This window comes from Dasypus novemcinctus, chromosome 6, assembly GCF_030445035.2.
Source record: "Dasypus novemcinctus isolate mDasNov1 chromosome 6, mDasNov1.1.hap2, whole genome shotgun sequence".
Lineage (NCBI taxonomy): Eukaryota > Metazoa > Chordata > Mammalia > Cingulata > Dasypodidae > Dasypus > Dasypus novemcinctus.
The window spans coordinates 76,110,813-76,134,457 of record NC_080678.1 but is presented as its reverse complement, the minus strand read 5'-3'; the positions used below and the strand labels follow the sequence as shown (position 1 = coordinate 76,134,457).

Below are 23,645 nucleotides of genomic sequence, written 5' to 3'. Positions count from 1 at the left end.
ATTCAGAATTTTACTATACATTTTTCTAATTTACCCTTTGTTTGCATCTGATCCTCCTAGTATTTATATATTTTAAAGAATACATATGTATATGTAAGTGTATATATATATATGCATATATATTTGTGTATGTAAATGTATATTCTCTCTTACTTTAAAGAGTAATGGAACACTAGGACATTCAACTAAAGATGGAATTTGTATGCCAAGTGAGAATTGTTATATTTAAAATTTTTCTTTATTGCATGCTTCATAAACCTGGTATTTGGCTTGAGCTTAACCATAGAAATACACATGAAAAGCTACATGGGAATGAGTTCTTAAATTGTTATTGATGCAATATAATTTTATTTTCCCTTTGCATGGATTTTTTATGAACTATGAAGTTACTCATGATTCAGTTTTGGGTAAAATTTGAAAATACATGCATTTTAAATCTCCATTTGTGGGATTTTGTTTGTATTTATTCCATGGTTTAATAATATGGCACATAAAACCTACATTTTAAGTTTCAGATTTTAACTCACTTATCAGCCCTGATTCTCTGAATGTAAATGGAAGAAGACACTTTGAATAGTATCATGAAATCACAATGAGGATAGTTTTGTATGAGAAAACTTGGATGTAGTTGAAACAGTGTTGCTCATTTTTAGTTTGGGTCTGAGATTAAAAGGGAGAAGGGTAGGGAGAAAGGAAGAGGGGCTTAGGTTTGTAAGAAAGGTGGGGGATAAATGCTTGGATCATAGTTATCATGGTTTATTATCTACAAGGCATCCTTAGGTTGACTCTCAGTATTAATGATATGAGGTAAAAAAGTTATGGCCACATTTAAAACTTTAGCTTATACCAAGAAAATACTTTAAAAAAAATTATTATTAGAACTTCATTTTTAACCCATGCTAGTCTAGCTCTTTTGAAAGTACATATACTTTCATGGTCATTTTGATCGAGCATTTCAGAATATGTTCCTACTAGTGGAAAACTACCTTGAAATGTATTGCTTTGCTTAGTGATCTTTATAGCTTAAGAAAGTAGATGAGAGGAGGAATGGGCTGTGTGTTTGTATATGTGTGTATGTGTGTGTGAGAGAGAATTTGTGTGTGTATAAGTAAAATGCAAACTAAGAAGTTGAAAATATAAAGTTGAATTAAAGATAGGATACTGATAAATGGGCGTGATTCTGGAAAGAAAGATATGAAATTAGCACTCCAAAGTTAATGTAATGCCACAATTGCAAAATGGAAAATGCTTTTAGAGAATAACATTTCCATTTATTTATCCCTTTGCTTTCTCCCAAATAATTTGAGTGCTTAAAACAAAAAACATATGAAATAAGATTAATAAAAATAGGATTAGAAAGAGAAATATTTTTAAAAGAAAACCAGGACACTGCACAAAAAGGTTAACCTAATAACTATGTTATTGAATGAATCTCTAGCTCTGCCTTCCTGAGCTGTGAAGTTGAGAAGACAGGAGGTTTTACAGGGTTTTTATTTTCATTGAGGACCAAAGAACAATCATTTCCCAATGGGGAAATTTTCCCTGGCTTAAGCTCAGAAATATATTTATCTCATGTTGTTTTAGAAATTATGTTCACTAATGTGCTGGATATTTTTCTCTACATAATTGCATTAAAAGTAACGATAAGATCCCCAGATTCTTTTCATATATTGCCCTGTTGTAAAAGCTGAGGGCAGAATCCAGTATATATTTTGAATGTTATGCAGTGAAATGGAAAATACATTGAATATTTAGAAGAGATAAATTTGACTTCAGGCTTAAAAAATGAAATTTGAGGCAAAATATTCCTCTCTGCTATAAAAAAAAGGAATGAAGTGAGATGATGTCATCAACCTGGCAACATAAGATATCCCCTGGAAAAACCTCCCCAGAGATTCAGTGAATATAAGAACAAATTCTACTTCCTTAGAACTCTGGGTGATGGTAGAGACTTGAGGAGGAGTCCACAAATGCTGAACAAAAGAAAGAGAAAAATATGAGGTAGGAAACTTCTTCTTCCCAGGACTGGCTGGTCCGCCTCCTTCCTTCTCAGTGGGTCCTGCACAAAGCTTGGGAGCTCCCCAGAGGCAGCAGCCTGGGACTCTCCTACCAGGAACACAGACAACAGAGGAACTCAAGTCAGTGAGTTAGAACTCCAGACATAGTCAGGCACAAGATTCCAAGTCCACAGAGACCCAGAGAAGAGTGACTGAGGAGGGTTGCATAAAAAAGGGCACCCAGGGAGGTGGGAGGGATAATACCCGGCCAAGAGCACTCACTCAATTCAGTTATTATTGGTGGCACTCCCTAAATGCAAAATGGATTTTTTCTAGAGTGACCCACCTTCCTGGATTGACTTCATTTGCTCCCCTGGACAGGATACCCTAATGGGAGAGAAATTGGAGGCAGAAAAGCCTCACAGAGAAAAAAGGAGGTTAAACTGAACTGCTATAAGAGTGGAGGGTCCCAGAACTGAAAAGTTAAGGAAAACTGGGCATGGAGTGAGGGAGAGAATTTAAACAAATCACAGGAACTGGGGAGAAAATTCTGCACACACAAAAAATCCAAATAGAACAGATCAAGATTCCCAGGAAAGGCACAAAAAAGTGTGATCTTAATTGCACTGCATATCCAGGACAAGACTCAGATGAAGAAAATCTTATCATTTATAGTCATTCTACTCTAAGGATCAGAATAAGTTGTAAAAAGTGTCAAAGAAGAGTCTTAACACAGAGTCAAAAAAACAATGAAACCCTAGACAAGATGGAGAAAATGGCCTTCAGATATAACTCCTCAAGATAATCAGATGTCTAGATATCAGCAAAAAATTACGAGCCATAGTAAGAAACAGGAAGATATGACTAAGTCAAGAGGATCAATTATAAAATTCAGAGGAGATACAGAATTTGGAATGACTAATCAAAGATATTCAAACAAGCTAAAACAAAAACCAAAGACAAAATGACATAAGTACTGTCTTTACAGTAATAACTCTGAGTGTTAATGGACTTAACCCCCACTTAAAAGACATAGATTGGCAGAATGGGTAAAAAAAAAAGTGTTATCCAACTACATATCGTTATCAAGAGGCTCAGCTTTGATCCAGAGACACAGATAGACTGAAAGTGAAAGGTTGCATAGTCCATACAAATAGTAACCAAAAAAAAAAAAAAAAAAGAGTTGGAGTTGCTATACTGATAATTGGACAAGATAGATTCTAAGTAAAAGCTGTTGTAACAGACAAAGAATGACACTATGTATTAATAAAAGGGGCATTCCATCAAGAAATAACAATCATAAATATTTATGTACCCAACCATGGTGCCTCAAAATATATGAAGCAAACCTGGCAAAACTGAAAGGAGAAACAGACACTTCTATAATAATAATTGGAAATTTCAATACCCCACTCTCATCAATAGGTAAAATATCTAGACAGAAGATCAATAAGGAAACAGAGAACTTGAATAATGAATAATATGATAAATGTTTTAGACCTAACAGACATACAGAATACTGAAACCCCCAAAAGTAGAATATACCATCCCCTCAAGTGCACATGGATCATTCTCCAGGATAGAACACATGTTGAGGCATCAAATAAGTCTCAATAAATTTAGAAATTTAAAATCATGCAAAGCATCTTCTCTTACCATAATGGAATGAAGCTGGAAATCAATAAAAGGGAGAAAACTGGAAATGTACAACTATATGGATATTAAATAAAATGCTCTTAAAAAATCATCAGTTCAGAGAATAAATTTCAAGGGAGATCAATAAATATCTTGAGACAAATAAAAATGAGAACTCAACATATCCAAACTTATGGCATGCAGTGAAGGTAGTCCTGAGGGGTAAATTTATAGCCCTAAATGCTTACATTAAAAAAGAAGAAAGTTAAAATCACAGACCTAACTGCACACCTGGAGGATCTAAAAAAGAACAGGAAACTAACCCCATAGCAAGCACGATGAAAGAAACAACAAAGATTAGAGAAGAAATAAATGAAATTGAAAATAAAAAATAGGAAAAATTAACAAAACCAAAAGTTGATTCTTTGAAAAGATCAGTAAAATTGACAAACCCTTAGCTAGAGTGACAGAGAAAAAGAGGTAATATGCAAAAAATCAGAAATAAGAGGGGGGCATTACTATTGACCCCACAGAAATAAAAAGGATCATAAAAGGATACTATGAGAAACTGTGTGCCAACAAATTAGACAACCTAGATGAAATGGACATATTTCTAGAAAGATACAATCTACACTGGCACTATAAGAAACAGAAACCCTCAACAGACCAATTACAAGTAAAGAGATTGAATCAGTCATCAGAAACCTCCCAACAAAAACAAAAAAACCTGGGACCAGATGGATTCATAGGTGAATTTTACTGATCATTTCACAAAAAAAATTATTACCACTCCTGCTCAAACTCTTGCATAAAGTTAAAGAGGAGGGAACACTACCTAAGTCATTACATGAAGCCAATATCACCTTAATACCAAAGGCAGATAAAGATACTACAGAGAAGAAAATTACAGATCAATTATTGTTATGAAAATAGATGCAAAAATCCCCAACAAAATACTTGCAAACTGCATCCATTAAAAGAATTATGTGCCTTGATCAACTGGGTTTTATTGCTGGTTTGCTAGGTTGGTACAACATAAGAAAATCTCCACCTTAACAAAGTGAAAGGGAAAAGCATATGATCATCTCCATTAATACAAAAAAGGCATTTGACAGTATTCAGCATCCTTTCTTGAAAAATACCATGTCAAAAAATAGAAATAGAAGGAAACTTCTGTAACATGATAAAGGTCATATATGAAAAACCCACAGCTAACTCGAAGGTAAACAACTGAAAGCTTTCCCTTAAGATCTGAAACAAGAGAAGTATGCCCACTGTCACCACTGTTATTCAACACTGTACTAGAATCTGTAGCTACAGCAATTAGGCAAGAAAAAGAAATAAAATGGATCCAAACTGTAAGTTTGGAAGGAAGTTTGGATGGAAGGGTTATGACTTCCACTATTTGCAGATTACATAATCAAAATATAGAAAGTTCTGAAAAAATCTACAAAAAACTTCTAGAGCTAATAAATGAATTCAGCAACATTGCTAGGTAAAAGATCAACTTGTAAAAATAGTACTGTTTCTATACACTGGCAATGAAGAAGTTGAGGAGGAAATCAAGAAATTCTATCTAAAATAGCAACTAATAATAAACTGAACCAAGGATGTAAAGGACTTGTACACAGAAAGCTATAAAACATTGCTAAAAGAAATCAAAAGAGGGAAGTGGATGTGGCTCAACTGATAGAGCATCCACCTACCATATGGAGGGTCCAGGGTTTGATACCCAGGGCCTCCTCACTCATGTGATGAGCTGGCCCATGTGCAGTGCTGCTGTGCGCAAGGAGTGCTGTGCCACACGGGGACGCCCCTGTGTTGGGTTGCCTCGTGTGCAAGGAGTGCACGCCGCAAGGAGGGCTGCCTCGCATGAAAAAAGTGCAGCCCGCACAGGAATGGCACCGTACACACAGAGAGCTGATGCAGCAAGATGATGCAACAATAACAAAAAAGAGATGCAGTTTTCCAGTGCCACCTGACAGTGCAAGTGGACACAGAAGAACACAGAGCGAATGGACACAGAGAACAGACAATGTGGGGGGTGGAGGGAGAAGGGGAGAGAAATAAAATAAGTCTTTAAAAAAATGATATTAAAGAAAAAAATTTAAGGGAAGGATATTCTGTATTCATGGATTGGAAGATTTTTAATGCATCAATTCTACCCATAATGATTTAAAGATTCAATGCAATCCCAATAAAAATTCCAACAGCCTACTTTACAGAAATGGAAAAGCCAATTATAAAATTTATTTGGAAGAGTTAGGGACTGCAAATAGCCAGAAACATCATGAAAAAGAATGAAGTCAGAGGACACACACTTCCTGATTTTAAATCATTTTACAAAGTTACAGTGGTCAAAACAGCATGGTGCTTGCACAGGGATAGATATATTGACCAAGGAAATTGAATTGAGAGTTCAGAAGTAGATCCTCACATCTATGGCCAATTGTTTTTTTTTGTTGTTGTTGTTGTTTTGTTTTGTTTTTTTACATATTATATGATTCCATTTATATAAAGTTTGGGAATAGGTAACATCTAATCTATGATGGAAGAAATAAAAAGAATGGTCGCCTTACATTTAGGATATTGACTGTCATCTAATAAAAAAATCATGCTCTAATACACTCATTTTGTGAAAGAATGGAAATCTCAAATTTGTTCATTAAATGACTTTTTAATTAATTAATTTTTAAATATAGTTTTTATTAGAGAAGTTGCAAACTTGCCAAACATTTAATCTTCAGCAGATAACCAACTGATTTTTGGCAAGGGTGCTAAATTCTCTCAATTGGGAAAGAATAATCTTTTCAACAAATGATGCTGGGAGAACTGGGCATCCATACACAAAACTATGAAAGGGGACCTCTATCTCACATTATATACAAAAATTAACTCAGAGTGGAAAAAATACCAAAATATAAGGAATAAGACTATAAAAGTTTGAGAAGAAAATGTAGGAAAGCATCTTTTGGATCTTGTATTAGGCAATGGTTTCCTAGACTTTATATCCAAAGCATAGGCAAAGGAAGAAAACAGATAAATGGAACCACCTCAAAATCAAACACTTTTGTGCCTAAAAGGACTTCATCATGAATGTGAAAATACAATCTACATGATTGTTCTGTAGACCCACAACTTCTAAACAAAAAATATGAAATGGAGTAAGTCTTCTTACCTAGATAATAAAGACCAGAAATTCTTTTGCTCTGAAGTACAAATCAGCCTGTTTCATTTTTGTTTACCTGCCCCATTTCCCTCTATCTCATAAAGTAAACAAGGTAAACTTGACCAAATAAGTGCTCACAAGATTCACACCATAGGGACTATACAAATGTACTCTATACGTACTTAAAATCAGTGTTGTCACCTCCAGTTGTGTAAATTCAAGGTATGGATAGATTATAACCATAAAAAAGAAAGAATATTAAAAGAGAAAACAGTGTAATTGAACCAAGTCATTAAAAACATAATTATAACACAAGCCAAAGGAATATTAAAGTTAAGGAAAAGCATGGGAAAGAAGAAAATTTTAGGTTATGAAACAAGACAATTATAAAATATAATATACTAAAGGGGGTGGAAAATGGTATATTATTATAATTACCAGTTATAAATAAATCAGTTGTTCATTGTTTCCATTGAAAGAACAAACTGACAACAACATCTATTCAATGTGTGAATAATTCAGTTAATAGCTTTTTATGCCTCATTTCTGACTTTATTTTTGGGATTAAAATACTGCAGTGATCGAAACTTACTGTGCTGAAGTGACTTCACAAAATTTAATACTAACTGCTCCTCTCACTTCTAAATGGAGATTTTTCTTTTATCAGAATGAAATAGGTTAAATGTTAAAACGTTTGGGGTTTGCTTTGGTAAAAAACTTACCATTGGGGAATTTCAGAATTAGTTACAGGTGCATAGTGTGGATTCTTTTCAGTAATTAAAAAGTTATCCTGGGAGAAGCAGACTTGGCCCAGTGGTTAGGGCATCTGTCTACCACATGGGAGGTCTGCGGTACAAACCCTGGGCCTCCTTGACCTGTGTGGAGCTGGCCCACTCGCAGTGCTGATGTGCACAAGGAGTGCCCTGCCATGCAGGGGTGTCCCCCATGTAGGGGAGCCCCACACGCAAGGAGTGCGCCCCGTAAGGAAAGCCACCCACCAAAAAAAAGCACAGCCTGCCCAGGACTGGCACCGCACACATGGAGAGCTGACACAGCAAGATGACGCAACAAAACGAGACACAGATTCTGGGTGCTGACAAAAATTCAAGTGGACACAGAAGAACACATAGTAGATGAACACAGAAAGCAGACAACTTGAGGGGCTGGGGAAGGGGAGAGAAATAAATAAAATAAATCTTAAAAAAAAAAAAGTTATCCTGGGATTCCTGAGGAGAATGAAGATCATGACTCTGAAGAGAAGTGGGAATGTCCTATAATGTTAATTTTTTCCTGCCAATCATTACAGTGGCCACATGTCAGTACACTCCTAGAGATAACTTCCTATAATATGTGGCCACATAAAAAACATACTTATGAAATATTTTAGTATTTTTTCAGCAGTTCTCATAAAAGAGCTTTTTGATCTTTCATAGAATACTGCATGTATAGCTTGTAAAGGGAAGTCCTTGATTATTCAAGCAATTCATGTAAGTCCTAAAATCCAACTGGAGACAAAGAGCTGCTTTTATGAAAAGTGTCAAAATATCTTTTAAAATGGGAAGCTTTGGGAAGTGGACTTGGCCCAGTGGTTAGGGCGTCCATCTACCACATGGGAGGTCCGCGGTTCAAACCCCAGGCCTCCTTGACCCGTGTGGAGCTGGCCCATGCAGTGCTGATGCGTGCAAGGAGTGCCCTGCCACGCAGGGGTGTCCCCCGCGTAGGGTAGCCCCACGCGCAAGGAGGGTGCCCGGTAAGGAGAGCCGCCCAGCACGAAAGAAAGTGCAGCCTGCCCAGGAATGGCACAGCACACACGGAGAGCTGACACAACAAGATGACACAACAAAAAGAAACACAGATTCCTGTGCCGCTAACAACAACAGAAGCGACAAAGAAGAACATGCAGCAAATAGATACAGAGAACAGACAAACTGGGGGGTGGGGAAGGGGAGAGAAATTTTTTAAAAAATGGGAAGCTTTGGGATGTATCTGAATTTTCATCAACTCTTGGATATTCAGTTTATTTTAAAAATAGAAGACTTACTTTGGAGTCTAGGTTTGGTTTTTTTCCTGGTATTTAGTTCATTACAATCTTATTTATGCTTCTTGATGGGCTAATAGGGATTAATAATTTTATAATAGGGGAATTCATATTGAAAAATAAATTAATGTAAGCCTTTTCTTTTCCAGTTTTGTCACCCTTTCTCACTATGTGCGCACATATATGCATATAATGTGTGTGTGTGTGTGCACACTTGTATGTGTATTTCAGATTCAAGAGAGAGGTAGAGAAGGAGAGAAGGAAGAATAAATAGAGATGTAGAAGAAGAGTAAAATAAGCAGAAAAATATATTGTTCCCTTTGAGGTTTATTTAGGATCTTGATACTTTTCCTTGCTTTCTCTCTCACCAAGGACAACTAAGATCAGTATCAATGGAATTAAGAAAGTTAAGATACTTTATTCCACAAAATTTAAAGGAATGATAAATTAATTAGGTCAATCTTATTCCTTAGAATTACATAATTATAAGTTAATGTATTTAAAACCCTTTAAAACTTTTTTAGCCTTTTTCTGCTCATTTTCTTATTTTCTTGGTCTTCAATTTTAATAAATGCTTTCAAGATAGGATTATCTTTATGAAATTATAAAATTTAATATACAATGAGCATTTCAACAGCAGTAATATAATGTAGCTTATCTCCTAGTGATCACTAGCTTGAAACGCTTAATCATGCAGATGTTTTAATCTGTTAATTGTCACAGGTTGCTTTTGAAGTAGGCGGGATACAACCTGAGATAGAATGGTAGAAGTCATCAAAGGCTTGTGTTTCAGCTAGAATGATAGCCTAAGTACCTGGATTTTCCAGCCAGTACATGGTGATCTTCCTTTGCTGCCTCTTAATAGTAATTAAGAAGGACAGTCTTGAAACTTCAAAACCCTAAAGACCATTATAATTTAAAGTTAATTTATAGTCACTAACAAATTATAGATGCTACACATATAACACTTCAAAGCTGACTTTCAAAGAACCCACATTAAGGATGTGTAAGGTATTTAATAAAACAGGACAAGTTGCAGTCTAATGAATTCAATTTTGTGGGCTCATTTCTGTCCATATAACAGGTGCTACATTGTAGATAACTAGAGAGATAATTTACAAGCAATTTACTTTTGAAAAATAATTATGTTTGAATACATTATAAATTCCATATATTGGATATTCTCATGGTTGCCTTTGTTCTACTACACAATCTCCATAATCTGTAAGAGTGCTTTAGAAGAACATGAAGGCACAATTCCCTTGGCATTCTTAAAATGGCATTCATGAGAAGCTTTCTTCATGTTCACATCGATAAGTTCTAAAATTCTATAATTTAATATACTCAGTTTCCAGACTAGGCAGATCAGATAACTCTATGTTGAAATCATTACTGAATTCACTAATAATGTTTTGGCTCAGCTTAATGAAAGATGCATTCTTGAGCATTTAATAAGAAATTGCCTTAAGCACCAAACAAGCTATGGAATCCTTTGGGAAGAAAGTTCTTCTAAGAAAGAGAGGTAAACCAGACAAACCACACAGCTTTTTAAAGAAGCAAAGAGTTAATGACACTGAGCAGCTTCCAAAGAAACTATCCTATTGCTGTAAGAGGTAAATTGATCACTTTATTTTTTAACTTCCTTAATGAAACATTTCATATTAGTAGAATACAGAAGACTATATAGAATTGAATTCTGTCACTTTAATGTCAGTCTAATGTCATAACTATTAGGTGGTGAAAGTTTAAATTGCCCAGCTGAATATACCCCTTGCACATGTTTTTTCACATATTCCTGAGTTTAGAATAGCAATAAGGCTTTTTGATATAAATAGATTGGATTTGCTTGGGATGTGTTGAAAAAAAGAAACAACAACAAAAAAAGAAAATTTTTCATAAAATTTCCAATGTCCTGTATTTATCATGGAATGGCTAAATTTGATGCTTTTTATTTGAAGATTCAAGTTTGAAGATTGTAGGAAGGGCCAATTAAAAAATCATCTCTAAGTTTTACAAACTGGAAGAAACTGAGTAACTATATAGGGTAAACACCAGAGTCAGAAACTAAGAGAGTCCTAGGTTTCCAGAAGCTAACTTCTATGGATATCTAAAATACATCCAAAATCTAGTTAGGACTGGGGTCTGGGACCTGCTGAACAGTTGTGAGTACTGTGACTGGCAAATTTTAGAATCTAGAGTCTCAAATGGTACTTATTCTTTGAGGCTTTTTAAAAATTTTCTATTAAAACTAATCATTTTCTCCAATCTTGCAGCATCATGCATGGTCTTCTGTTTTAGAAATTACAACATTGAATTAGACAATTATTTATTCACTGTGTTCACTATTATAGTCCTTAGCATATTAGAGTAAAAATCAAATAAGTGAGTAAATGCTTATTTAATTAATTAAATTTTTAAAAAACCACCAAGGTCTTGTGGATATAACACTAAAGGGAATGCTTTACAAAATAAAAATAAGACACTTTCATGTCTCAAGATGGTTGCTTTGTACTTTGGCACACTGAATAAACACCTGCAGCTATCAAGTGAACATCAAAATACTGCAAAGGAAAAGCAAAATTTGATTTAAAAAAGGGAACATTTATCAACGTAAAAAAATAAAAAACTAAATCCCCTTAACACCAAATAAAAAGATAAAGCACAAAAGGATAAAATAGGACTATAAAGAGAAATAGAGTTTAAAAAGAGGTAGAAAATATTTATGGTCGTCTTTAAAGGCCAAAAAATTTGCTCTAGTCAGAGCAAAATTTGGCTATGAGCTTTCTGGTAATCAGAGCAAAATTTAAATCTTTTTTGTTATTGTTCTTCTAGTCAAGCATGAATCTATCAAGTGCCACTGGAATAATTATAAAATTGCCCCCTCCTCCTCATTTTACTCATCTGACTATTGCTAAGTTTTAAGTTCCATCTAAGTTGTTACCATAAGTTGTCCCCAACAATTCTGCTAATTTTGATTTCACTTCAGCTATTTGCTGTTTATACTTGAAGGTATTCAGTTTAGCTCTTAAAAATTTTTCCTTCTTTAACTGCAAACCTTTTCTCTTTGCTAAGAGTGTAAGCCCCTTAAAGACAAGGACTCTATCATGTATTCTTTTCTGTCCCTCAAAGATTCTTACTTTCCATTATGCATTCATTAGTTATGTCATAAGCACTTGTACTGAATTTAATATTAATACATCTATGAGATTGATAAAATATTTTCAATTAAGTCTTTAATATATAAATAGACCTTTCAAATCAAGAGTAACCTATGAAGTTAACTTTAATGATCAGAGTTAATAGGGGTCTGTTTGAACAACAGATTTGAATCCTTGTTTTACAGTTTATTAGCTTCATATTGCATAATCACGTTGTGCATCATAGTCCTTATCTTTTTAAGGTGATAACAATGATATTTACTTTACAGAGTTATTAAGTTTATTAATCATAGTAATGAGGATTAAATTAATTGATATATGGAAAATGCTTAGAAGAGTAAATATTCAGTAAGTATTAGTTATTAGCACTTTGTTTTAAAGTACTTGGTATTAATCTTGGAAGTGATATGCAGATATTCTTTCTGTTGACAATTATAGAGCAAGATTAATTGTCTGAGGTTCCTCCTAAAAAATCAGAGTATAAAACAATAAAACCATGGTATCATTATAGAAAATAATATTTATATTCTCAGTAAGAGGGAGGCTTACATTTAACTTATTTAAAAATTGTATCAGATTACTAAGTTAAAAGGAAGTGGCCCCACACTACATTTCTGTTTTTATTACATGAAACGTTTACTTGTTAGAAGCCTCTTCTAATCCTTTTAAGGTAGTATCAACATGCCATATTGAGCTCATGCATATGAGCCCATAATCGGATTCAGAGGAAAGGAAAAAGTAAGTTTTGCCCTGGCCTTATTTATTCTTCTACGAAATGATGGAGTATAACAAGATTTCATTGTGAAATAACCATACCAAAAATGCTACGACAGTTAGAGAAACTAAGGTTTGAAAAGTGTCAAGAAGGAAATTTTCCAGGGTTTAGAAGGAGATTCAATGAACTGAACTTAAGATTCTATCAAATCTTAGTGTGAATAAATGTTGACATCACAAGGATCTCCAGGTTTTCTCCAGATGGTATTCAATTTCAGAGAAGTTCACTGTCTATTCCTAGACTTCTCCAGTGAAAGTGAAGAGTCAGACTAGAGTTGGTATGGTCCTAGAAGCTCTTATCTCAAGGCAGTAATATCCTTATTTTATAAATGAATGTAAAATAAGACCCAGAGATAGTGAGTTTTACAAGAAGTCAAGAAATATTTGAGAGGATTTTAGAAACCATATTTTCAGCTTGCCAGTGTGGTGGAAATTCCATGACAATATTTTCCTTATGGTAGAGCAGTGGTGAGCTGATCTTTATCACATTTTCGTCAGACTGCTTAGTGCATTATATTTCTGGATCTGTAATTGAAAGCAAACGTATCATTCATTTAAAACAGCAAGAACAGATGGAGTATATTTAAAATTACAATTCATTTCTCAATATCAGAATATGATTAGGTATATGTGAATTAAGGTAATTACGTGGTTGAAGCACCAGTTTGGGGTTTATAGTTTTGGGCTTTTGCAAATTTGACCTTATAAAGGACATTTTACCATTTAGTTAGAATCTTTTACTTCAGCTTATTTCTAGAGAAATAATATTGATAGTTCTTGAATAATTTTTTTTCTTAATATTCTCTCTTTGGTAGAATTAATTCATTCTGTCATCTATCAGTCTATCAAATAGGTATCACTGTCATTAATATCTACTTGCTCTTATGTCCCCATGTCCACATTGATATTTAGTCATGACATTAGATGCCATGAATATTATTATAAATTTTAATTTGGGTTTTAGTTTTAAATATTGCTTGTAGATTATCTGACAATAAATCAGATTTCCTTTACTTACCTCTTGGTGTGTAACCTTGTATCCTCTCCATTGCCTTTCATCATATCTTCATTACAGATACCAGGAGCGTATTTGTTGTCCACAATCAGATTTACTTCAGATATTACAGATAAAATATCAATATGATGGCTGTCGTGCCAGGAATGAGAATATTTAATGATAATATGTTCAGGATGCTAGAGCTTCTTTCTATGCTGAAACTACTGTTTGTTTTTAATTTATAGTCTAGTTTTGTTAATCAACATGGATTAATAAAGAAAAATGTGTTTTACGTGGGTGCCAAATGTTTAGATAGTGTGATGAACTACAATGCTAATATAATTTTCCAATTACCTTACCTTTGGCCTTGTGCAGGGTCAGGGAAAAAATAGAAGAGACTACTAGCCCAGTGGTTAATAAGAAGCTCCTTGAGACACTAATGGAATAGGTAGACTATTTAGGAATCACTTGTGAATAACTGAGACAGAGGAAGACTTATTTAAAGATGTGAGTTTAAATAGAATTGTGAAAAATCATTTTATTTTGCGACTTCCAGATAATGATGTAAACAGTTGTATTGCCTTAAGGAAAATTATGTTTTTTATTTAAACTATGTATTATGTTTTGAGTAATAGGGCATGCAGAGTCTGCATTATTAGAAACGTTATCTTCCTCCCTTCTTCATATAGCTTTCAGATCCCATAGCATTTGTTTACCCATACTCCTATAAAGAATATTGCCACATAAAACCATTCACAGGAAATATCCTGTAACCCAAGCCATGCCTTCAACAGCTGCTATTTTGTGACTGTAAATTATTGGTGTTTTTGTTTTACCTTGTCATTTGCACTTGGTTATTTTATTGGCTGTTCATTCATATAGTTTTTGCTCTCCTCTTTTTTGACCGTTTAAATGTTCTATTATGGATATATTCTTATCATGTTTTGGTTACATTTTTATAATATTGCTAGGACACTTGGAAATGAAAATACAACAAATATTTGGGTGTATTAATCTTTGGAGAGATTTGTCTTTGAAATCTTCACACTTTTAGGGGAGAATATATAAAATTTCAAAAAAAATAATGGATATTTCTTTCCATAAAGTTACTGATTTGGGATTTCAAAGGAAATCTCTACACAGTATGAAAACCGTCCTTCAGTTTTTCTGTACAGAAATAAGGAGGTATAATCTCTTTCTGCTGTCCCCTAAAATATATGATCTTGATTATATTGACTATGGCCCTCTCTCACATTTAAAAGTGTGCCGTGGGATGATAGGAGAATACCCTTAGAATATGATGGACCTGGATTTGAAGTCTCAGCTTCATACCATGAGTCTTGGCAAGTTATTGAACTGCCATGATCCTCATTGTCTTTTTCTTTGAAATGGTTTTTATACTTATTTCCTAAGATGTATTGAGAATAGAGTAAAATGAGAAAGAAATCAGTGCATGATATATCTTAAATTCTTGCCTCTCTCCCACATCCAGCTTTTCAGCTGTTATATCACTATACCTGGGAACAGCTAAAAGGTAAATTAAGTGACTAACCTTGCTGTTTAAAGACTGTTTCTGATATGCCTATTCAGAGAGTTAATGGGGAGCCATATACAATATAGTCTGTCAGGAAGAAACCCGAACATTTTATGTATAGTTGTCATTTGTTGTGCATTCTTCCAGTCAAGAAAATTGTCCAGTCTTAGCAAACTAGATTCACATCAGTCCAGGAAAGCATAAGAATTAATAGTTTTAGATTGGAGTAAAAAGCAACTGAATAACTTGATAAATGGTCTTTCATTTGAGCAATAGTTTTAAGAAACTTAGTGTGCATCAGAATTACCTGAATAATGTGTTAATGAAGCTTATTGTGGGCTCCAGCCTCAGAGATTCTAATTCAGCCAATCTTGTATGGGCCCAAGGGATTTGTAGTAAAATATTAACTGTCAATTTTATCAATCCATACTATCTCGACTATTTTTCTCATTAATCTAGAAAAAAAGAATCCAGTCAGTGAAACTGAAATTGACTGTTCTATAGTGTCTATAACCTACTTGAGACTTAAGAGTCAGCCCTTCATTTCATATTGCCTGAGGCAAAGACTGCATCAGGGAACCCTCAGGGCCATGCAGTACAAATATGCTGCATAATAAACACAAAGCATATGAAAATCAATTTATAAAAGCTATAAATTAGTGAGAGATGTTTCAAATTAGAAAACAGGACTTACTACAAGGATCTTTTTATCACAAGTTCCTTTGATGCATTTAAAATATTATTTGAATTACACAAAACAAATTTTCACTCAACTTTTCAGGAAGACATATATCATTTAAACAAAATACTTAAATATTTGGGAGCAAAGAGGAAGGACTACAGTACAAGAATTCTCCAAATCCAAGATGACCAAGGCATTCTGCTGCCTTAAGGTCCTTAATGGAAAAGCAAATAATCAACTGCAGACTTTTTAAAATATGAATTTTACCCTTAATTTAAAAAAATTTAAATATAAGCTGACTCCTATATCACGATATATCATAATGCAAGCCATGAAAGAAATTTTAAAATAACCCATCCACTCTGGTGTTTTCTTTTTTCTTTCTTTCTTTCTTTTTTTTTTTTTAATTTTCAAATGTTTATTCCCTATTACAGTTGATGGTAAAATGAAGCACAATTGCTGGTTGTCAGTCTGCTCTACCCTCATGGGAATGTCAGAGTGCTGAAAGCATTGATCCTGCATCCCTGGCCTTGGCCACTTTCTGGTCAGAGACAGCTGTGGCAATGTGAGAGGGTAGTGGAAGTAATTGGAAACTCTTACTTATTCCAAGAATAACTCAGTCTGGATTCTTATTCTATGAACTGCCCATCTGGACCTTTAGAAGTTTTACATATTGTAAGTTTTTTATACTGTTACACGGAGTGGAAACCATTAAGAGCTATGCTAGTGTAAGATGTTATCATGCCTACTCTTCTCACCTACTCTGAGACCCTTTCTCCCAGGCCAAATATCTGCCAGTCTCATTTACCTCTCCCTTCAGTGCCCACCAAATCACCGTCTTAACTGGTTTTATTTCTTAAAACTGACTAAGCGTTCACATCAGGTACCTATTTTCATGCTTTCAGTTTCTTCACTTATTTTCAATGTTTAGTTTGAGAGATTATATCTGTCTTTCAATAAGGATAGAGGAACTCAGTTGAAAACAGGGCTCACTAAACAACATGTCATCTTTTTCATTCTGTCCTCTATGTCTAGACATTCTCAGGTTCTGATCAGAGAGCAGACAGCTTTTAGAATCCTGAAAAGACTAACAGGCTCTGGATTTAGAGAACCATGGTTCAACTCCATCAATGAGTACCCATATGTTCTTAAGTGTGATCCCAACTTCTTTGAGATTAATATGTCTTCATAGTGTTGTTATAAAGACAAAATGAGATAATTTGTATAAGTGGTTTGTAAACTTTAAAGAACAGCATAACTTTATTATTTGCTGCTGCTGTTACTGTATTAATTCTGTAGGGTCAAGCTCTTCACTTCTCAACTCCAAACACAGGTAAGTGTTTCAGTTGTTTAAATAGATAAGCTAAAAACAGGAAGGGAGACAGGGAGGAAGGTAGATAGAGGGAGAAGAGGAGACATTATTTTGAGTACTGAAAAAGACAAGTTAGAGATAAGGATTTTAGAAACAAACTGATATAAATTGCAAATGTGTGATAGACAAAGATTCTAGACACAAAAAGAGCTCGTATCAATTTTTCATGACCCTACATATGGGGGAATAAAAATTAAGCAATAAAATAACCCAGAATCTTTTTGTTCTTGTGAAGACCTTTTCGATTTAATTTCAAATCTGAGAAATTCTTAGATTGGTTGGCTCTTGCTATAGCTTAGGGCCTCGGATGTGCAGAGCTAAGATTCCGAGAAAAGTGCTTCTAATTACTTAGTTGTTCCATGAACTTAGACTGTTTTGCTTAAGGAAACCAAGGACATATATTTGTGAGGGTCTCTGGAACCTTAATACTTCTATGAAAAATTTATGAATTTTGAAAATGTCTGGAAACAGGTATCCAGTGGGTAATTAATTCATCCTTGTGAATCTTAGTAAGGAAATTTTTCACTCAAAAAAATTACAGAGTGAAATTTTGCTTTACATCTTAAATAAACTTTTGTATCTGATTTTTCACCCACAAATAATAGATTTACAACTAAGCCTTTAGAAACTTGTTAACTGGGCAAAGCAAAAATCTCGACCTAAATGATTAAGAATACTATGAGAAGGACATATTGCAGAGAAATTAGAAATTGGGAAAAACATAATGTTTAAAATTATACTTAAAATGACAAAAATTTGCATAGCAAATGATTTTTGTGAAGTATGTTACAAAATCTGGAATGCTAAATAGTCTATGCAAGTACTGTTTGACATTTAGTTTCATTTAAATTAGTAATAGAGTTTGCTTCAAAACTTTTGCATCTTTTTTTCTTTCTGATGATATTTGCAACAAATAATTGCCCTACATTTGCAAAATTCATTCTTTTTGAAGCTGCTCTTAAATTTGCTGTGATAACCATCTATAACACTAGATTTTTGTAGAAGTAATTTTGGAAGAAATAAAAAATATAAAGGTTGACATAGCTATTTGCTAATTCTTCATTATTTTTGGTTGCTCTTGACTGCCATTGGCAGTCTATTGACATAGATTGATGATATATTTTTGGTGCCATGAATATAAAATAACTTCACATAAAAATGTGCTTCTAGAGCAACAGAAATTGAAACTTGCAGTTTTGTCTTAAAAAACAAACAAACCGAAAAGAATGGTATGATTACCATAGTTAAATATCAGCATTTTCAAGCAAACAACAGAAACAAGTTGATTATTTCAGCCTCTGGGTCGTCAGGTTTTCTTAATTTGGTTTGAATTAACTGTGTAATACAATTGTACAATCAATATATGGTCAGAGTTTGTGTCCAATTACTTTGAGTTATTTATCAGATAATTTTGAGTGAATCCCATTATGATTGACAAGAGGAACCATTTAGAAAATATTAAGGATGTATACAATCTACTTTGAGTAACAAACTTGTTTTTTTTTTTTAACCATAGCTCATATGTGAATTGAATGAGCTGTGCAGATTTAGAGTTCACCCCCAGCAGAAAATTGATGTACCACACAATGCGAAAAAATTATATGTTTCCTTTGAGATGTTCCCAAAATATAGCCTCATAGTTCTAAATAAAAAGTTGTCCTAAAAATCAGGCACATTTTGCACTAATTATTATTTTTAGGTAAACCACTTTTGGTTAATTAAAAGAAAAATTGCTACTGTACACTTACTATGCTTAGTTCTCACACCTTGGCCTGAAAATAATGAGATGTAACAAAAGTTTTTCTTTGTCACTGGCAGCTGCACCTTTTAAGTGTATCAGAGTCTGTTGCTGTGGTTACGGCCTTTGTTTCCAGTGATATTTTGTCCATGCTTCCCCCCACCCTTAACAATGGGTTACTCAAAAGAGTGAAATAATGAGTCATTCATTCGGAAATATGTTGTTAAAATATCCCTCTTTATCATTACATTTCACTGCTTAGAAACTAGGCTGTAATTCAAGGCAACAGTTAAGTCTGAGAAGAACTGTTAAAAAATTTTTGATTTTTTCATTTATAAGAAAAACCTGTCTATGTAATTGAAGAACCTCTTACAAGTCCGAACAATTAAACCCTTTTTGGTTAATGAATTATTTCTGGAACAAGTAGATAAAATTCTACGCAGTAAGCATGATAAAAATCGTGCATGTTTCGCACAGCACAGAAATTTAGAGTAAAGTTTTCTGGGCACAAAAGCAGTAACAAAACAGTCCCTACAAAACTGAGTAACTCTGAATAACACAAGGAATAATTTTTGTTAATTTAAAATTTTAGAAACTGAAATGTGTAAAGTTTGTAAAGTAAAATTGTAATTAAATTATGGTACTGTACATACCAGTTGTTTCTATAATTGAAACTTTACAATATGAAAAATACATTAGCTCTATACAGATTTTACAGGTAGGTAGGATGAGTTTTGAAAAAGATTCTTTTTTTCAGGGTCATACTTTGTTTAAGTCAAAAAATACTGCACAACTTAGCTAATTACAAAGTGTAGACTTGAAACAATTCATGTCTTCTTTATTTCATGAATCATCTTGGATTTTGTTTATTTGAACAGGGGTTTTGTTTTGTTTTGTTTTTAGAATCCACAATGAACAAATCTTCCTCATTTTGTCCTTGAGGTTACAGTTTGGTGGCAACCCTTGGCTACCAATTAGCTCAGCTAAGCCAGCTGCTGTTTGTGTTCACTGATTCGGCCAGCTGTTGTGATTGTGCTCAGGTCCAGTTCAGTCTCTAGGTGTGTTTCCATCATATCTTCCTGTGCATTTGTTTCAAAGGACTTATGAGAGAGAAGTTCATGATGCACCCCACAGTAACTTATTGTGGGCTGGTCGTATGCCAGAAAGGTTGACACATTCATTGATAAAGGTATCTGGGGAAAAAAACGACATGAAAAAAAAAGTCAGTTATAAAAAGACAGACAACTGTGAGGACAAGAATTTGGAGACTATGACGTGCTGACTTAATTAAGAGTTGTACGTCATACAGTAACAAGAATGGCGGAGGTGTCCCCAGGCTCTCCTGCTAAAGTCCCACATTCTACTACAGAGCACAATGCAACAATCGTGAAGCCTTGGAAGGAACTGCTCAATTCTTAACCAAAGCTTATAGATAAATAAGTCTAAGTTTTCTAAAAATGATTAAAAAAACTTTATTGGAAGAGTCAGAAAATGTGCTTTCCTTAACGTGTAAAATTGTATTTTTAGAACTAAGAAACAATATTTGGTTAGTATATTAGAATGGAATAAGAGAACAACGGTTCCTGAACTTTAGCATGCATAAGCAAAACCTCTTTCTTCCCCATCCCCCTGCCTCAGAGTTTTTGATTCATTAGGGCTGGAATGGGGCCAAGAATTTGCATTTCTAAATGGTTTTCATGTGACTGGTGCTTTTGGCCCTAAGACCACACTTTGAGAACCACTCTTGAGGAGACTTGTATAGCCAAGTCAGTCTGGCTCTTCTTACCCAATAACTTTTCATTATTTATTTCACCTGAATAGTCTTTGAAACACTAATGGCTGAAGTTTAGTCCTTATTTCTAAAATTTAGGGCTTAGAGAACTCTTGGGAGAAAACTGCGGTTCCCACAAAGGTCTAAAAAGCATCAAAGGATAATGCCAGTTTCAAGGAACCAGTAATATATGTGAGGCTTGAAGGGACTCCCAACTAATTGTAGCTTAATGAAAGAAAGCAAGTTCTAAAGATATGAGGAAAAGAGCAAGTCAGCACTGAGAGTAGAAGGGAAAACCTATATGTCACAAATAAAGAGTAGTCTGATATGTAAGTCAGTTATCATGTCAAGTCTGGAAATTACTCCTATTTTTTCCAATAAGGTCAAAACTTGTTTTAAAAAGTAGGCAGATCTGAGGAACCTTCAGCCCTGATCTCTGGTTAAAATTCTAATTACTAATTCAGGGTGTTTTAAGTTGAATTTCCTTGTACGGAAACTTTTACCACTCTTGTTTACTTTCTTTGCCCTTCTCTCCTTGCCTTTTCCCTTTCCATCCCTATCCTTTCCCCTTAAGTAAAAATGGGTTGAGTAAATATTTCCTTGTTTTCTCTTAAATGAAAGTATTTGCTTCCTTTGAAATTATTATTTGTTTCTAATACAGATATTTCAGTGTAGCAAATATGGAGGGCCTAGTCCTCAGAAGGCAAAAATGTAATTCTTGTTAAATTCTTGAGCAACCTTTCCCATTTATATGGATTTTTAAAAATGTGAAACATATTATCTCATGTGTGATTAAAGGGCATTATATACATCAAAAAATGGCTGTAGAGATTGAAAGATCGTAAAGAAAATGTTTTATGGTAAAATAGTATGCTTCCAAAGATATTCATTTAAAATAAATAAAAATTCCTGTTGTTATTGACGAAATAGCTTGTGTAAATAAATTATGTTATTATGTAGAAGTAATTGTGCAGCATGAATAGATTTGAGTTATAGGAGGGAATGAAAATAGAATTGTTATTGGGTACTTGAGTTTTACTTTAGCCTCTGGGAAATCAATGCTCTGTAATGTATTATGGGTCATATATCTGAGGATTTTGTATACCTGTTCTTATTTGCCATGGAAACTTATGCCTTATATATGCCAAATAATTCCTGGTTTACTGGGAATTCACTGTGAATAATTCACTGCAATTTCTATGGTCAGATTTTTGAAAAATAATACACCATGATTTTTGTTTAATGCATCAATGATGCATTTGTTCTGTGTAGGTATGTGTTTCTCTCTGTGTAAGTGTGTGTATGTACAAAATTTCCAGCTTTATTGAATATTTAGAGACTGCTGGTACCTAGGATGTAAGTACTAATTTGAACCATGTCAGTTAAATAAATAACTTTTACTCTCCATCATACCATTCTGCATACTTCCAATAGAAAGTTTTCTTATTGTTGGATATGTCTTATTTTGAAACACCTACTCCCATGATTATACTTCTTCAATGTCAAGACACATTTTTTTCACATTTTAATTTCTGAAATTAGGATAGTACTTCTAATCAATGTAGATATTTACCTGTATTTTCTCCTGAAATTGAAAATGCATCTTAAAGTTGATGACATCTTAGAATAAAAAAAAATATAGTCAAATCTATCATTGAGTAATATTTAACAGCTATCTCTGAATACATTCTCACAAGAGATTTTTCCCAAGTTAACTTCAATTATTTTGAAAATCTTAGTTAGCATCGGAGATATATATACACACACACACATACACATATATGCGCATATATACACATATATGTACAACATATAAGTATATAATATATATGCACATATGTATAAACCCAATTACGATTTTCAACATCATTTAAATCAGATATGGAAAATACAAATTTTGGGGCTTCACTGATTTTTGAGACCTATTGCATATTTGTTATCTTTATAAGGTATGCACGTAATTGTAATCATACCTAGGAATATATGTCTAATGTAACATATGTGTACATGTATGTGCATTTACTCATACATTTTCAAATTGAGTTCAAGTAAATCTTTGCTGAATTGCAAAATTTTGCACTGGAAATTTTATTGGAATGGCAAGTAAAATATTACATAAAATATTTCATAAATTTATTTCCCTCACTTTTAAGTATTTTATACAGTTGTAGTAAAAGCCATGATGTACTCTTCTAGACAATATATAGAACCTTTAGACTCCATAATTATTAGTGAATGGATCAGCTGATTTAAGTATAAAATATGTCAATGATTTTCTTTTTAATTGTTCCTGCCAATTGCTACAAAGAACCATTCACCAGATATTTACTTTAAATATGATTGCTCCACACTTAGTGACAATGTTCCAATATGTGTTCATCAATTGTAACAAATGTACCACCCTAATGAAGGATGCTGTTAATGTGGGAAAGGGTAGGGGCATATGGGAATTCCCTACATTTTTTTATGTAAAATTTATGTAATCTAAGTATCTTTAAGCAAATAAAAATTATTTTAAAAAGTATACTTGCTATAGTGTACTTTAAAATACATATTATAGAAATAAATTTCATTTAAATTTAGAAAATCTAATTCACTGTGCTCATTGATAAGTAGACACTTCACTAAAACTACAATGCTTTTAGCAAACACTACATTAGAATATACATGTAGTACACAAGTTATATGTTATTTTAAAGTACTGTGTTTTATTATTATACAAGACTGATTATACAAAATGAATCCTAAATATAATAAAGATAAATATAATACTAAGTATC

The 23,645-nt window shown here is 33.6% G+C and overlaps 2 protein-coding genes across 5 annotated transcripts in view; one reads left to right on the top strand and one right to left on the bottom strand.

Annotated features, from left to right (window-relative positions):
- CTNNA3 (catenin alpha 3) overlaps positions 1–23,645 on the top strand; it is a 1,802,485-nt gene that overhangs the window by 495,684 nt on the left and 1,283,156 nt on the right. The window lies entirely within an intron of this gene.
- Positions 17,204–23,645, bottom strand: part of LRRTM3 (leucine rich repeat transmembrane neuronal 3) — a 190,575-nt gene continuing 184,133 nt past the window's right edge. Inside the window, exon 3 of the mRNA XM_004470504.4 lies at positions 17,204–20,287. Coding sequence (XP_004470561.2) covers positions 20,078–20,287 — 210 coding nt within the window. The 3' untranslated portion in view covers positions 17,204–20,077. The remainder of the gene's footprint in view (positions 20,288–23,645) is intronic.